Consider the following 16784-nt stretch of genomic DNA (forward strand, 5'->3'; position numbering starts at 1 on the left):
TAAAACATGTGTCAACAGTTTGAATTTTTTTTTTTTTTAAAAAAACAACCATTAAAAAGAAGGGGGAAAAAACCCTTTAAACAAAGCTGAACAAATATGCCAATTCCAAGGTACACAAAAGTTCCTGTTGCCAAGCTTGGCAGTGGTCTTACTTTTGTGTTTCCCGGTGATGCATAAAAACCAGGCTGATTTATTCCATATGTTAAGTTTGATGGTTAAAGAGGGCAACATTAAAAGACACACTGAGCAAAAATGCCACACCCTGAAAAACAACAAGCAGTCCCACTGCAGAGCTTGCGTGATGTGCCAACAGCACATGAAAAAAAGGTGGTTCCGATATACATTATTCAAAAGCTACTTGATGGTCACACGTCACTAAATGAGCACTAACGTCTTCGTCTTGTAACCTTTGAATAATAGGAAAGCTTTGGGGGAGGGAGTTGTTTGTAGTTTTACTCCTTGTATTTAAAAGTGTTTTTTTAAATGACAAGGTCACTAAAACTCATGCACGCTGCAAAAAACCTCATGCAGTAAAGGTAAACCATCCAAGCAGTTTTTATTCATTAATATTCATAAATACACACAGCAGCTTCATTAGAGATTTCTTTTTTTTTTCCTCTTCAGTTTGAATGTGGAGTATTAGGAGAGCCTTTTGCATGTCAAAAGTACAGAGCACAGAGGATTTCCCTCTGCACTGAAACCTACATTTACCTGCTAGAAGTAAAAATTATTTTAAGTGGAAATGATTATCATATATATCTTTTTCTCTCTTCCTTTGAATGTACACAATGTAACAAGAGTGACAGACCTGAAATTACAATCACCAAAACAAACCCAAGATAGTTGTTGTCCACTTTCATTGGCAAATACAGCACAGAGGACATTGTCTGCGAAGTGGGATGTCATCAAAGAGGAGGTGGAGGAGGCTCATTTCCTTTATTACTCTCTTTTAAATTTAGATTTTCTAAAGCAACATCTAAAGGCATAATATCTACACAGCCCATAGCACCAAAATCGGCAACTTCCCCACGTTCATCCTCATCAGAGGATGAGCTTTCTTCCCGCATCAAAGTGGACAATAGAAGCTCTTGAACAAACAGGCTGCGGTCAGCCCGCTCACTTTCCATTGACTGACGCTCTACTTCAGACATCTTGGGATCATTCAACCTGCATAAGAGATGGAACAGGATATAGCTGAAAAGGATCACGTGTGTTTCGTTGTAGGACCAATAATTCTAAAAAGCCATGTAAAGCTCTGGGGATGTTAGAATTGTAATAGTTTTGCATTTAATATGCAAGTCATAAGCTACCTAGAATTGCTGTTCCAATATGGGCAGCCGTGCAAGTCTTTTAAATAAATTATGGGGGGATGGAGGCGGGAACAAAAAACAAATCCAAAGTTTATTTCCAGGCCTCGCTTGTATATTATTTCCATAAAGAAAAGGAAAACGGAGCAATAGTTACTTGTTGTTTATGACTACTAACCAGAGCTTTTACGTTTGATCCTGTAAGCTCACTACTGCTCAATAACTGTGGTGCCAAGGATTGAGTAAGATCTGGAGATGTATTTATTTATTTTTTAGCAAGGGGGAGGAGGGCAGACTCTTTGCCTGTTACACTTTAGCACTCTGCTTACATTTCCTTTTTTTTTTTTTTTTCTTTCAAAGGTCAGTTTTAAGATATTTGTTTTGGTTTTCTTTTATTTGAGGAAGGTTATCTTTCTATGATCTGAGAAGATCTAACCTTTCAGGCTGTTGGGTAGGATCACTGCTGGTCCCCTATCTCTGGGACTTTCTTATAGAGATGCTTATGATTTAATTGCTTTTTAAAAATAGCTTGCATATACATTTATTCCAGACTGCATATAGTACTTAAAGAATGTTCAACTGAATGTTTTTTGTTAAACATAATAAAATACAATTAAAGCTTGCAAATCATCTTGCATCCTGAAAAATAAGAGATAAAGAGGTCGGGGGGGGGGGGGAATGCTGGACTCTTCAAGTTCCAATTCAAGCATGGGACTCCAAGGTAAATTTAGTTTAAGTGACTCATTCCTGTTCAATCCAAGTCAAGTAACAGGGTGACTATTGTGGGGCTGAAGACATCCCACCAGGAACCTATGCATCATAGGTTCCTTGAAGGAATGTGAGATGCAATAATGCAAATAAAGAGGCGTGAGCACCTTAAAGAGTACACAAGCCTTTGCAACTAGAGTTCACTATGGCATATACACCTACATATAAACACAAATTTGAAGAAGAAAAATCAAACATTCAGATTACATCCAATATGTATAGTGGGGGTTAATTGAAATGTATTGAGAAGTATCATTACTTCAATTACTTTCAGCCTAAATAGAGACAATGGTTATTCTTCATGGTCTCTGTGCGTCACTCATGGGTTTGTGCCTGCACAAAGCATCAACCTGGAAAGTTCCCCAGCTGAGCTTTTGGTGAAAATGCTGCTTCCTTCTTGCTCTGCACCCTGGCCTTGGCTAAACTCCATTAGTCCTTTCTAACTGCTTCTTTGGCACCAATTAAGAGAGGTGTTCTCTCATCTTTCTGACTCCAAACCAGCTTATTTTTATTTCCTTTTAGATCCCTTCTCTCATTCTCCTATCCTCCTCCTCTCATTGTCCTATCCATTTTTCTCAGCATGCTTGCTAACTTAGGAAAAGCCAGTTAGATCTCATCTATTCTTTCCAAACTACCATATAAACTCTCCCCTATATACAGTATATCACAGGAGTACACACCCTCACATTTTGTAAATATTTAAATATATCTTTTCATGTGACAACACTGAAGAAATGACACTTGGCTACAATGTAATAAGTATATGGCTTGTATAACAGTGTAAATGTGCTGTCTCCTCAAAATAACACAACACACAGCCATTAATATCTAAACTGGTGGCAACAAAAGTGAGTACATTCCTAAGTGATAATGTCCAAATGTGGCCCAAGTAGCCATTTTCCCTCCCTGATGCCATGTGACACGTTAGTGTTACAAAGTCTCAGGTGTGACGGGGGAGCAGTTGTGTTAAACATGGCACCTCATGGCAATGAACTCTCTGAGGATCTGAAAAAACGAATTGTTGCTCTACATAAAGATGGCCTAGGCCAGGGGTGGGCAATTGTGGCTCTTTTACAAGCTTGGCTGTCTCAAGAATTCTGGGAGTTGAAGTCCACAGGTTGTAAAAGAGCCACAATTGCCCACCCCTGGCCTAGCTATAAGAAGATTGCCAAGACCCTGAAACTGAGCTGCAGCACGGTGGCCAAGACCATACAGCAGTTTAATAGGACAGGTTCCACTCAGAATACGCCTCGCCATGGTCAACCAAAGAAGTTGAGTGCCCGTGCTCAGCGTCATATCAAGAGGCTGGTTTTGGGAAATAGACATATGAGTGCTGCCAGCATTGCTGCAGAGGTTGAAGGGATGGGGGGGTCAGTGTTCAGACCATATGCCGCACTCTGCATCAAATTGGTCTGCAGGGCTGTCATCCCAGAAGGAAGCCTCTTCTAAACATGATGCAAAAGAAAGCCCACAAATGGTTTGCTGCAGACAAACAGACTAAGGACATGGATTTCCGAAACCATGTCCTGTGGTCCAATGAGATCAAGATAAACTTATTTGGTTCAGATGGTGTCAAGCATGTGTGACGGCAACCAGGTGAAGAGTACAAAGACAAGTGTGTCTTGCCTACAGTCAAGCATGGTGATGGGAATGTCATGGTCTGGGGCTGCATGAGTCCTGCCGGCACTGGGGAACTACAGTTCATTAAGGGAACCATGAATGCCAACATGTACTGTGACATACTGAAGCAGACTCTTTGGAGACTGGGCTGCAGGGCAGTATTCCAACAGGATAACGACCCCAAACATACCTCCAAAACTACTACTGCCTTACTAAAGAAGATGAGGGTAAAGGTGATGGACTGGCCAAGCATGTCTCCAGACCTAAACCCTATTGAGCATCTGTGAGGCGTCCTGAAACGGAAAGTGGTGGTGCGCAAGGTCTGTAACATCCACCAGCTCCATGATATCGTCATGGAAGAGGACTCCAGTGGCAACCTATGAAGCTCTGGTCAACTCTATACCCAAGAGGGTTAAGGCAGTGCTGGAAAATAATGGTGGCCACACAAAATATTGACATTTTGGGCCCCATTTGGACATTATCACTTAGGGGTGTACTCACTTTTGTTGCCACCAGTTTATACATTAATGGCTGTGTGTTGCGTTATTTTGAGGGGACAGCACATTTACACTGTTATACAAGCTGTATACTCACTACTTTACATTTTAGCCAAGTGTCATTTCTTCAATGTTGTCACATGAAAAGATATACTTAAATATTTACAAAATGTGAAGGGGTGTACTCACTTCTGTGATATACTGTACATTCCCACTGCTTATTGTTCTGAAGAGGGCAAATATTTGTCTGAAGTATCAGCAATGTATGTTTCTGAAATCCATGAGAGATTTTCTTTGGGAGCACATACTGCGGCTACATTTCTAGTCATATAATCTAGTGCAGGGGTGTCAAAACTCGCGGTCAACAGACTAGATGCGTCACACGCTGGCCACGCCCAGTTTAGCGAAGGGGGGAAAAGTTGTGATACATCACGTGACGACTCTGTGATGACGCAAGTTTGATATCCCTGATCCAGTTTGTCAAATTGGCCAACATCTGGCCTCTACAGTTGCAGTCTTGAAATACCAAATCTATAATCAGTATTGGAGGTTTCCACTGTTTTCTTGCCAGCAAAGTTATCTTCAATTCTGAGACTGCATTTTCTTGGAACCAATATCAATTACAGTTGCCTCTGAAACATGGTTGATCTATATCTGCTCTAGTCAGTAAAATATTAATTTATTTTTTTTTTAAATCAAGATTCAAAATCTACTTCTTAGGAATTTCTTACCTGTCCTTTAGCAATTATTATCTTATTGGCTGCTGGCACTATTTTGTTATCAGCTGACAAACTTACCTGCTCCATCAGCTGTTCATGGTCACTTCACCAGAGCTACAGCAACTTCTGACTGCATTTGCTTGAGGAGGGCTTCTTCCCAACATATGTGGAGTTGATGGCTTGTCCACCTTCCATGTTTGTGAAACATTATCAGCTAGATATCCAAGTCAGAGCAGATGCTTATAGTTTTGCTGTTACTTTAACATAATGCAATCTGCCCCGCCTCCTAAAGCTATACAAAGCTACTGTAAGTTTGATAACGGATAACAACAAACTGTGTTGCTTTAACCGTAGCTCTTCCATTGATCATCTCCATATTCCTAGAACCCATCAGACTATACCACTATAGGTACCTCTACCATCACTGTATGTAGCAGCAGTGGAAATCTAGGAACTGAAGGAATTTAGCAAAGCCAAGGACTGTAAATATACATGGGGTGGGCAAGTGTTCTGCCAAGAAGCTCAGCTTAAATAAGTTTCCCAAAATTCTTTGCATGGAGCAAAGCCATTTGTGTGAAAGCACAGATGACCACTGAACAGAACAAGAGTCTTGTTGTTTCTTATTAAATAACGGCTCTGACTTTATTGTGACCATCCTGGGACTGTTTTCATATACATGGGTCTAACAAGAATTACAGATCATATCTCGACTTGGTTTGAAAGTCAGAACAGATTGGGAGTGAGATGCTGGTAGTGGGGAGAAGGTAATGTGACATTCTCCATTGTCACAGACAGATAATTCCCTACTAAGGTTTGAGTTGATTGAGGCTAAATCCTGTAGAAACAGTGGATCCATTTGGGTGATCTGAGCCAGATAGTCAGGAAATCCTGAAGGGTCTGAGGATTTTTTAGATCAGGGGTCTCCAACCTTGGCAACTTTAAGACTTGTGGACTTTAACTTCCAGCAAAGCTGGCTGAGGAATTCTGAGAGTTGAAGTCCACAAGTCTTAAAGTTGCCAAGGTTGGAGACCCATGTTCTAGATGATATGACCAGTGATTCTGTTGAGCCCAGGAAAATAAAGAGGGACTACTAACACAATTGCTTCTGAGCATCTACTGCTGTTATACTAGACGGAATCCCTTTGGGTTTGAGGGGAACTTTGGGTAGTATTTCCTAATAACGTGATATAAGCATTATTAAGTAATATGATTGGGCACAAGATAAAGAATCACTTTAAAATAAATAAGTAAAGACATCCCAATAGTTCTTGAAAATTTAAGATGATAGGTTTCTGTTGTAATTCTACATATTATATTATCATCTCCAGTTGATATTCTTTCATTGAAAAATAATTTTAGATTAATAGTAGCAATGTTTAAAAAGGAAATATTTTCCTACTTGCTTTTTTATGATGTCATTTATGATATTACATTTGATTCTACAAATTTTTTACTGTTTGCCTACAAAAAATATAGGTATTACCGACTGGTGGTAGCATTTGGGCCTCTGATGCTCTTAAATCATGTGAAGTTGCTGTTCAAATAGATAAAGGAAGCTTTCACATACAGATTTGCTGAAGAACATGATGCGTTCTATACAGATCATGACTGTTATCATTGGGATTGTTGTGATTTTATAGTGCCTATCTATATCTAAGCCTTTAGTTTTCACGTTTTTTTAAACAGGTAGTCCTCACTTAACAACTGCAAGTAAGCCCAGAAGTAACCTGTCATTAAGTGAGGACTATCTCTATTATTATTTGAGTCAACTATTTAAAATAGTTCTCTACACACACATATGTGCACATATTGAAATTTACTCTAATCCACGAAGATCAAAGTTGTTTTAAAATTTACAGTTTAAAGTGTGCATTTTACATATATATACACACACATGCTGTTCTTCTCCTTTTTCTAGATTGTTTAAAAAATAAGACGATATGACTTCAAAATTTATTATAAGTTGATGCTAATAAGGATCAAAGAATGTAACAATGCTTTAAAAACATGCTACAGAAAACAAATTATTCATATTTACTTGTAATAATATATCCATGAGATAAAGCATTCCTGCATTTGTGTGTGGGCTTATTTGGTAAATTTTGATCAATAAAAATTACACACCCAGAAAACCAAATTGAACAAAATTTAAAGTTCAACTCCACACAACTGCCAAACCTTTCATATATAAACAGTCTTCAGACTGTTGAGTACTTTTCAAGGCACATGTTCTCAGCCTCTAGTGTTCCATTTTAGTTTAAGCCACTTGCTGCTCTCTGGAACATAAGCATACAGATCTCCCTAATACACGCAATTAGTCATGGGAAAAGCACACTTTCAATGTTAGCTGGATATTCCACATTGAATGAAAACCAAGCTTGGGGGGGGGGGGGCGGTGAGAATAGCATCACAATATACAATGGCAGCTTTGAATGTCTGGAGCAAAAAAACAGAACAATTACAGTCATCTCACTAGAATGCATTACCTGGTAAGGAGAAATTGAGAGTTCTGGATAGCCTGCTGATTATTTTCTGCATTAGACGTGTTGGTTGTTGCTGTAGATTGTGTAACAGTGGTGGTGACACCGCTGGTATTCGTACGCCTCGTTGCATTGCGTGCAGTCTCCAGTTGTTGCCTTGCTGCCTGTGCATGTTGTCTTTCTAACTGCAGCTGCATCTGCAGCTGCTGTAACTGAGACGCCGAAGGACCAGAGGAATTGAGTTGTCCCCCTGCAGAACGCCTTACACCAGATAACTGAGATAAAAGCTCTGCCAATAAGAAAAGAGAAGAGAGACTAAAATCTATTCCAACAAAACCTGTTGTGGTCCGCCAGCAGCCTACGGAAGTGGCAGCAAAGTCGGACAGTGAGGAGGCTGGGGAGGACAATGGGCTAGTCCTGGAGTCAGGGGAAGGCCTGGATGAGGGCTCTGTGTCAGAGGCAGAGATAGGGTCAGGGTCATCTGGGAGCGATGCGTGGACTCTGGAGCCTCCAGAGGCGGATAGCAGAGTGGCAGAGGAACAGGAGGAGCCTCTTCCTAGTGCATGCATGCAAAGAGCTGCCAGAAGGCAAGAGCAGCTAAAGCAAAAAGGACAACTCGGGAGTTAAGGCTAGATGATTGGCCTCCCCCAGAAGGCTTAAAAGAGCAGCAACTGCTCTTTTGTAGGAAAGCAACGTTGCTACATTTGTTTCTTGTCAGCTTCTCTTGCTTCTGAACTTCATAGGGTTTTGCCAAGAAAAGCGTTTGGCAGGGTGCCAAAGAAGACAAAGGTTGGTGATAAGGCTGAAGGACTGTTTATGAAGAATTTATTTTGGACTAAGCTGAGAATGAAGTAATTCTCAGCTGTTCTAATAAAATATGTTTGTTTAGGACTGATTGTGTCTGGTAATAACTACTTGGGCCTAGGTCACAACAAAACCATGGCCATGGCCAGTGCCCAGAAAATTCCTTTCCATCAACTTGGATTTTTTTACTGCCATTGTGTGAAATAATCCTAACTACTGACAACCTCTAAGACCAGGGCACTCTTGGTAAATGATAATTTCAACTAACAATATTGAGCAGGACTGTCTCACACAGGCCAGACACAAAAATAATGGATGGAAACTGAACAAGGAGAGATTCAACCTGGAAATACGGAGAAGTTTTCTGACAGTGAGAGCAATCAACCAATGGAACAGAAGTTGCCTTCACAAGTTGTGGGAGCTTCATCACTGGAAGCTTTCAAGAAGAGACAGGACTGCCATCTGTCAAAAATGGTGTAGGGTCTGCTTGGGTAGGTGGGGGAGGGGGTTAGACCTACAAGGTCGCTTTCAACTCTGTTAATCTGTATCTATACAGTCACAAATATCCTTGGTTTTTAGAAATGGGTTCTGCTTCATTCAGAACATGGCAATGTGCAAGGATTGTGACCCTTACCAGCTATAGGATCCATGGCTTCTCTATTGCTTGGAGAATACGAACTCTGTGATGATGAAAATCCACCAGTGGAACTGCTAGTAAAGTGCATGTTTGATCTACGTGCGCGGGGGCCACCCAATCCTCGCCCTGGGTGAAACATTCTACGTACATGCCGAACACCGCTGGATTCATCGTCACCAATGAGTTAACGAAAAAGCATCAACACAGACTTGCAAACAAAGAAAACCTTAGTGCTACAATAAAACCCCTTGCCAAAGAATCCCAAAAGTGCTTTTTCAAGAGGCAACTGGACTTTCTCATCCAACACAACACAACAAGCGCAAAGAATAACAAAAAGACAAATTTTATACCCTACAGTTTAGACAGGAAAAAAAAACGACACAAAACGGAAAAACCAACCCAGATGGACAGTGACATAACTCAGAAAACTGATTGACGAGTGTGAAATCTGTTTGACAGAGAGCTTATCCAAACAGAAAATGCCACTAAAGGAACAATATGGTAAACTGGGGGTTTTAACCTGACTCTCCTAATCACACCTGTTTAGATGACATGTTTCTAAGTCTTTCTTTAAGGATCGGAAAATAAACTTATTATATATATATATAGTTAACTATTTGGACTCGATTTGGCACAAAGTGATCAACCACAGCTTCTTGGATATAGCTAGCAATTCAAATCATGTTCACTTGGACAATGCCTGCCCTGTATGCTAATAGAATAATTTAATTCAAAATTAGCTTCTTTAATGCATTCAACAATAATTATCCTGTTATTTTTTCTTAATTTAGGAAAGGATATTAAATCTCTAGGAGCTCTGTGTTCCAGTGTAAGATGAGCTGCAAAGTCATCCGTTACGTGATTGGGATCTCCTCCAGGTAATGCTGCACATATTGGACAAATCTGAAAACAATAAAAAAAAGTTTAGAAAGTCTATTTGCCTTATGGTCTTCAACAACAGAACATCTCTAGCAGGAGCTGCCACATTAAAAAGCACAAAGCACTTAAGTAAATTGGAATGCTAACTTAAGAAAAATATACCAGGAAGTGGGTACGAGGTCAAGAAAAATTAAACATGTATGCATGCAAGACTAAATATTTCATCTATTTTACAGTGCTGCCAATCTATACATCAAATCTGATACATAACTGTAATAAAGTGTTATCCAATTCTGGCTTTTTAAGCAAGAATCTAATAACTTTGCCACTCCTGATTTCCGAGGTGACTTTGCCAAAGCATTATGGAACTAAAGCTTTGAACAAGTGGGGGAGGGGGGAAACCCTCAGTAATCATTTAGAAACAGACTGTCGGTTTTGCAGAGACAAAGAAGATTCTAGATAGCTGTAGAAAAATGTGACAGCTAATGGTTTCTGGAATGAGCCCATTTCCAATTGGACTCCATTATGATCTATTAATTTAGGAGTATGTGAATTTCTATTTTAGAGAATCCAGCACTTGGATTAGATGTTTCAGTATGATTATGCTTTGACATCATCATGTAGATTTTTATAACATCCAGTAGCTATGAAACATTACTGTCACCGAGTGGGGTCAACCAAACTTCTTGAAAGCTACAACTGCATAAACTAATAGATTAAAGGTGATAAAATACGTGGGGCACAAAAAAAGCACTGATATTTTTAAAATATTAGTGGTTCTGGGTTTGTTTCGGTATTTTTTGGTAATTTTGTGTTAGGGTTTTATGTATTCATTCACTATGAAGCCAAACAAAACATTATTGGTTATCGAGTTTGTTATATTTATTGTATACTTTCTTCATTTTTCTTTATTTCCAGGGCATATTATAAAATAAAACATTAGCATACACTACTTTCTACATTTTCATTCTTCAGGATTTCTACATGTTTGTATAGGTCTCAGAGGTAGTCCAGAAAGTGGGTGGCCCTTCCAAAGTGCCCACCCTTCTAATTTAAAGTAGAGAGATAAAAAATCAAATTGGAAGAAGGGCTTTTGTACTGCCAAAAGGAGCATCTGTAGAAATCACAATGCATGCAAACTTTGCATTAGAGAGGTATAGTATTAACATTTCCTCCTTATAATCATTATACATGACAGTATCAGCCCTTAAAGCAGCATTAAGTCCATTCCCTCACCTTTTTATTAAAATGCTCTTAACAATAAAGAATAAATCAGGAAAATATGCAAAGATAACAACATTACACAAATGGAAAGCTCAACATTTTTATTTTATTGATTTAATGTCTGTACCAAGAACAAACAAACAAACAAACCACTATCAGAATAAAATTGCGGTGCTGAAAAATGTGAATACAAAAATTAAAACCAAGGTTAAACAGAAAAACAATAAGGCAATAGCTTGAGCTGGAATGCGCATCCCTCATGAGAGAGTTCCATGACTGGTCTGCTGCTATTGAGAAGGCTCTATTCCTGGCCACCATATCTTGAGCTAAAACTATTCTTCAAACTGATCTTACTGCATAGGGATATGCTATGGAGGCAGGTTTTAAACTGCCAGACTCAGAAGCTGTTTAGGGCTGGAGAGTATCATATACTTAAATGAGGCCCTGCCTCATACTTAAATGAGCACTAACATAGTACTCCTGGGCCTGATACCCTATAGGCCATTTTAGCATCCAATTTAATAACTGAGTAGCTGTTTTCTGCACTTTGGGGCAATTTAGTAATCCAGCCAAGAAATGGTAAATATTAGGTGTTACTGAAACTAAGCAATCCCAATATAAATAGGGTGGAAATGCAAGCCTAAGTTTGGGACAGGCCTTCCTTGCCATTCAGGCCATTTCTGCCTCTAATGATAAGGCTTGAATCAAGGAATGCTCCCAAGTTATATATCTGTTATTTCAGAAGAAGCACAATCTTGTTAGCAGGGCATTTTCCGAATTTCCTGGTCTATCCACATTATTTTTATCTTATCTAGGTTCAGGATTTTTGCCCTTATCTAGTCCACCAGTGACTCCAGGCAACTTTCAAGCATCTGTATAATCTTTTTCAGGTTCAGGTGGAAAGGGGAAATAGAGTTCAGGGCCATCAGTATACTGGTTAAGACAGTATTCCAACTCTCTGGATAATTGTTCCCAATGCCTTTATGTAGATATGAACAGCAGGGGAAAAACATTAGAATCAAGCACTTTGGGCCAAAATATAAATGTCTCATTGCCATTCTCTGGTGGCAGCTCTGCAGGTAGAAATAATGCCATTTTAACATACTCCTGTAATTCTCTACGCTGGACCACACTGTAAACATCCTAAGACTTTATTCATACAGATGCATTAAATGCATGTTTGAACTACAATAGGAACATAACTTTCTAAATACACCGAACAACCAAGACATGGAAATGATCAGAAGACAGCCAATCCTAAACTTTAATTTACCAATCAGCTTGGATGACTTTCAAGGATTAGACCAAAATCACAGACAATAAAAGTTATAAACAGGTAAGTCAAAATAGCTTTCGAAATTTCATCCCAGAATCCAATTTCAAAAAAGAGAGAATCTGTGTGGAAGAATGCTACTGTTCTCCAGTCCTGCTTGTGGGCTTTAACAAAGCAGGCAAATTGGCACATTATGTACAGAATTTTAGACTAGATGGCCTTTGAGCTAATTCAGCTCATTTGAGCTGTTCCTATAAGAATTTCTTTTTCCAATAATATATGTTCTTTTCACAATAAACACAGTTATATATAACTGAAGGGAAAGGGATCATACAAGGAAGTTTCTTTAATTGACTGCAACTCAAATCCAACACCAAATATATTCGAAATGTGTAGCTCAGCACTTACCTATAAAGACTCCATTCCCTTATTACTAAGTTGTTTACATGCAAATAGACTCTAATATGTGCAACATTAATACCTGCTATTATGTTATCATTCTTAAAGTAAAAGTAAATAGCATTCTTTTAAACTCTTTCTTATAATGGAACAAAAAAACTATATGGATGTTAATATAAACTAATTTTTTCTGGATGCCCCAGTCAAAAAAATTGCCAATCAAATTATCAAGAACTCATCTATGTGCACTAACTGATAAAGCACATATTGAAACATGTGAGAAGTTTAAATGCAATCGCATAGGAAGGGTAATATAGGTGTTATAGAATAATAGGAATTTGGGTGATAACATAAATGAAATAATTGACTGATTGGTGTTGACTCTAAAATGACCATGTAGATACATTTCTAGGATGATCCCTTGAGGTCCCCAAAAAGTGCATTCATTGCTGGCTGTCCACTTTTCTTTCCTTCCGCTTTTCCCAGTATTATAGATTTCTCAAGGGAGCTGGGTCTTCATGAAATGTGTCCAAATATAATCATTTGAGACTAGTCATTTGTGCCTCAAATGAGAACTCTGAATTGAGATGTTTTGTGATCCAGTTATTTGCTTTCTTGGCTATTCATAGTATTCAAGAATCTTCTCCAACAGGAATTCTATCCCTGCTTTTCCAAAATCCAACTTTTGTTTCATTGAGGGCCCAAGAAAAAATCATTGCCTGCACGATTCTAACATTTGTACATAAAAACATGTCATGGAATTCGAGTATCTTTTCCAAGGCTTTCACTACTGCCTTACAAAGTACAAGTCTGCATTTTTTCACTGACTCTGCTTTACTCTAATAATAAACCTATTTCTCGTAATCATACATTGTTTACAGAATAGCAGGCCTTTACCTGCATCCAGAGTTTATTTATATTTTCCCATGTAAAAAGAATGGATTGCACCAGCTACATTTGGAGATAGATCAATGAATTTTAAATGTAATGATTCTGTTACCTATTGTTTTCCTCTAACAGGACAATATGAAAAGGGTGTGTTTTATATTATTTTAAGGCATTTATATCTCTCACGCTGTGCAAAGAAATCTGGACACCTCACGTTAAAAAATATTAATTTCTGTTATTAACTGAGTATGGCTATTATAATTACCACTTCTGTTGATGTTTCTGCGTGTTCTGAAGTAACATGTTCTTGAAGAGATGTTTCCGTATAACCCATTTTTCCACAATATGGACAAGTAAAAGACTGTGGCTGCTCTACAGAGAAAGCTTCCCCACCATAGTACAAATCTGAAATAATAAAGAATATGACAACTGCAGTCAAAACAAATTATCATGTTGGAAATATAGAAAATGTTCTTTTTTAAAAAAGTTTTTAAGAACTATTTAGCTCAACATATAATTTCCTGGACTGAACTTTCTGAATATAAAACTACTAATATATACCATTCAAAAGCAAAAGCAAAATAAACCACATATTACCTCAGCTAGACAACATTTATATTACCCTATTTCCCCCCACCGTGGTTACATGTTATAATCACATTATTTTAAACAGCAAGAATCAAGGCTATTGATCAATCTATAACCTGAATTTTTGTACTACACAAATAAATCCAGCCCTACTGAATACTGGTAGCATCTACTTTCTCTTTGCTTCCTGTATTGAGAGCACATGAATGCCAGCAACTATTAAGACATTTTGAAGTAACGATATACATCATTATTTCCTCAAACTCTTACAACATTTATACAGTCTGACTCCTAGGGAAGGTTCATAACTAAACAAATAAGAGAAAATTTCAAGCTGAAATATAAATAGCATTATTTGCCTTTGTTCTGAGAAACTGAAATACCCACAGTCCACAGGTAATAACCATTTGTTCAATGACTGTTCAAAGTTAACGGTGATGGTGAAGGAGTAGTAATTACGACCTATTCTCGAAGTTCAAGCAATTGCAGTTTCCCAACGATCGCAATCCAGGTACTTGGTGCCAGACTTGCAATTATGATGTTGCAGCATTCTGCAGTTACATGATTGCAATTTCCAATGTGATTTCAAATTCTTGCTCGCTTCCCTCAAGCAAAGTCAATGGGGAAACTGGCAGGAAATTGGAAGCTACCTCAGCCACGTTTTCACCTATTTGAGCTCTGTAGCACCTGCCTGCAGCATCCTGCCCTCCCCCGCCATCCTCTGGAGAACCTACCGCCCCCCCGGTTGACTGGAATTCCAATCTCTTCCTGTTTAATGACTGATATGGTCCTGGGGTTATGACAGCGACCAGGACAGCCATCGCTAAGCGATGCAATTATGTGACATTCCACTGTGTGACAGCATCACTTTGCGATGGAAATTCTGGTCCCCATTGTAAAACTCTTTTTAAAAAATATCCTGGCGTATATAACATTCTCAATTCAAATCCAAGTGGAATTATTTGTTATGCCCCCTGACAAATGTTGCACTGAAAATAACATATGCCACCAGTGGGCACTCTGTGCCTTGCAAATCTCCAAATCACCTTTTTTCGTTATCCAAGCTGTTAGTTTCCTGGATCTGCAACATGACCACTCTCTATGACAGCATGAATATATGTGAGCTCTTATCAGCTATGTGGCCAAAAAACTTCTTAAGCATGAGGACTTTCATGTTATCGGCTATATATTTGATGGCCTGATCTTATGAATATTAAGACGGCATATCCGCAATTGAAGTAACTATATGAGCCCAGGTGGATATTTCCCATTATTTAATTGTGCTAAAGCAGCCTCTTAGCAAAATATTAAATCACAGTTAAGGACCAACAACAATTCTGATCTACTAAAATTTTAAACCTGCAATACAGATAAATTTTAAATTATTAACTTAAATTATAACTCCAATTGGGACCAGAATTTCCATTGCTAAGCAAGGCAGTTGTTAAGTGAGTTACACCCAATTTTATAACATTTTTTGCCACAGTTGTTAAGTGAATCACGTGAACCTTAAGGAAACCCAGCTTCCTCCATTGCCTTTGCTTGTTGGAAGCTGGTTGAAAAGATCATCAATTGCAATCACATGATATCACGATGCTGCAACTATCTTAAATACATGCTGTTTGCCAAGCATCTGAATTTTGATCATGTGACCATGGGGAAGTCACTTTTTCCAGTGCTGTTGTAATTTTAAACAGTTGCTAAATGAATGGTTGTAAATTGAGGACTACCTGTATTATTTGCTATTATCAAGGTACAGTTAGAGAGATCGCCACTTTTAGCAGGGAAGAAGCTGCCTTTCCACAAAACAGAGATTATTCCACTAACGCTTTATTGAAAATCATTCTTGCACATAAGACATATTCATCATGGCTTGATAAGTTAATATTTATACAGCATATACATGACACATTGTATCTTACCAGATTTACATTAAATAGGTCATCTAACTCTCCTTAGACCCAATCCTGTAGTTAAGATTCCTTGTCAGTCAGGAATCATGGCTTACCAAATCATTGTTCTGTCTGCTATCCAAGTTATGAAAAATTATTTACTCTCACTTCCTACTCCTGGACATTAGCTTAGTATTAGGAACAGATCCAAAATAAAACCAATCTTCGCCCAGTTTTTCTACTGCTCTCAGTTCTGATCAGCCATCTCCCTTGCACTCACCCATGTACAATGGCTCTAGTCAGGCCATCTGCCTATTTTTATTTATGCTGGTCAACCATGTTTCTGGGGTATCACAGGTGGCGGGAGACGAAATAGATGGAAACCATTATCAACAGCAGTCTCTCTGAATCATTGCCTGGGTGTCTCATGATTAGCCAAAGCCAAGATGTACTGTGCACAAATATCTAGTGGCAGGCTAGTGTTAATACACCATCATAAAAAAAAGTAAACTGTGGTTTCAAGCTACATTATTTTGCCAAATAATAAATTAAGATTTGATTCTGCTATGGCTTCACAAATGCTGAGTCAAAAATAGCCAATTATATTTCTACCTGCCCACAGATGAAATCTTTTCACCATGTTGAAAAGCGTTCACAAAGTGCCTATAAGAAAGACTGAAGTTAGAAAAAGACAGGCTTTTTTTTAAAAAAATTACAATCTGTCTTTCTTCCAGACTTAATTCAACAATTTCCCAATTTAAGAGAAGTGCAACATTATTTTGGCCTTTATTAAACATTTATTTAACATT

At 38.4% G+C, this 16784-nt stretch overlaps 1 protein-coding gene across 2 annotated transcripts in view; it reads right to left on the minus strand.

Moving 5' to 3' along the window:
- Positions 1–539: 539 nt before the first annotated feature.
- The window catches only part of KCMF1 (potassium channel modulatory factor 1), a 58392-nt gene continuing 42147 nt past the window's right edge, over positions 540–16784 (minus strand). The window contains exons 1-6 of one of the 2 annotated variants that reach the window (XM_070938534.1): positions 16588–16644; positions 13761–13900; positions 9634–9735; positions 8830–9004; positions 7398–7680; positions 540–1167 (exon numbers count right to left, since the gene is read on the minus strand). In XM_070938534.1, coding sequence (XP_070794635.1) covers positions 906–1167; positions 7398–7680; positions 8830–9004; positions 9634–9735; positions 13761–13900; positions 16588–16615 — 990 coding nt within the window. In that variant the 5' untranslated portion in view covers positions 16616–16644 and the 3' untranslated portion in view covers positions 540–905. Of the gene's footprint in view, positions 1168–7397; positions 7681–8829; positions 9005–9633; positions 9736–13760; positions 13901–16587; positions 16645–16784 lie in introns of those variants that run through there. The other variant, XM_070938533.1, reaches the window with a different exon arrangement.

The sequence above is a fragment of the Pituophis catenifer genome, unplaced genomic scaffold (genome assembly GCF_029215685.1).
Source record: "Pituophis catenifer annectens isolate HBS135680 unplaced genomic scaffold, rPitCat1.0.hap2 SCAF_2, whole genome shotgun sequence".
In the NCBI taxonomy this organism is placed as follows: Eukaryota; Metazoa; Chordata; class Lepidosauria; order Squamata; family Colubridae; genus Pituophis; species Pituophis catenifer.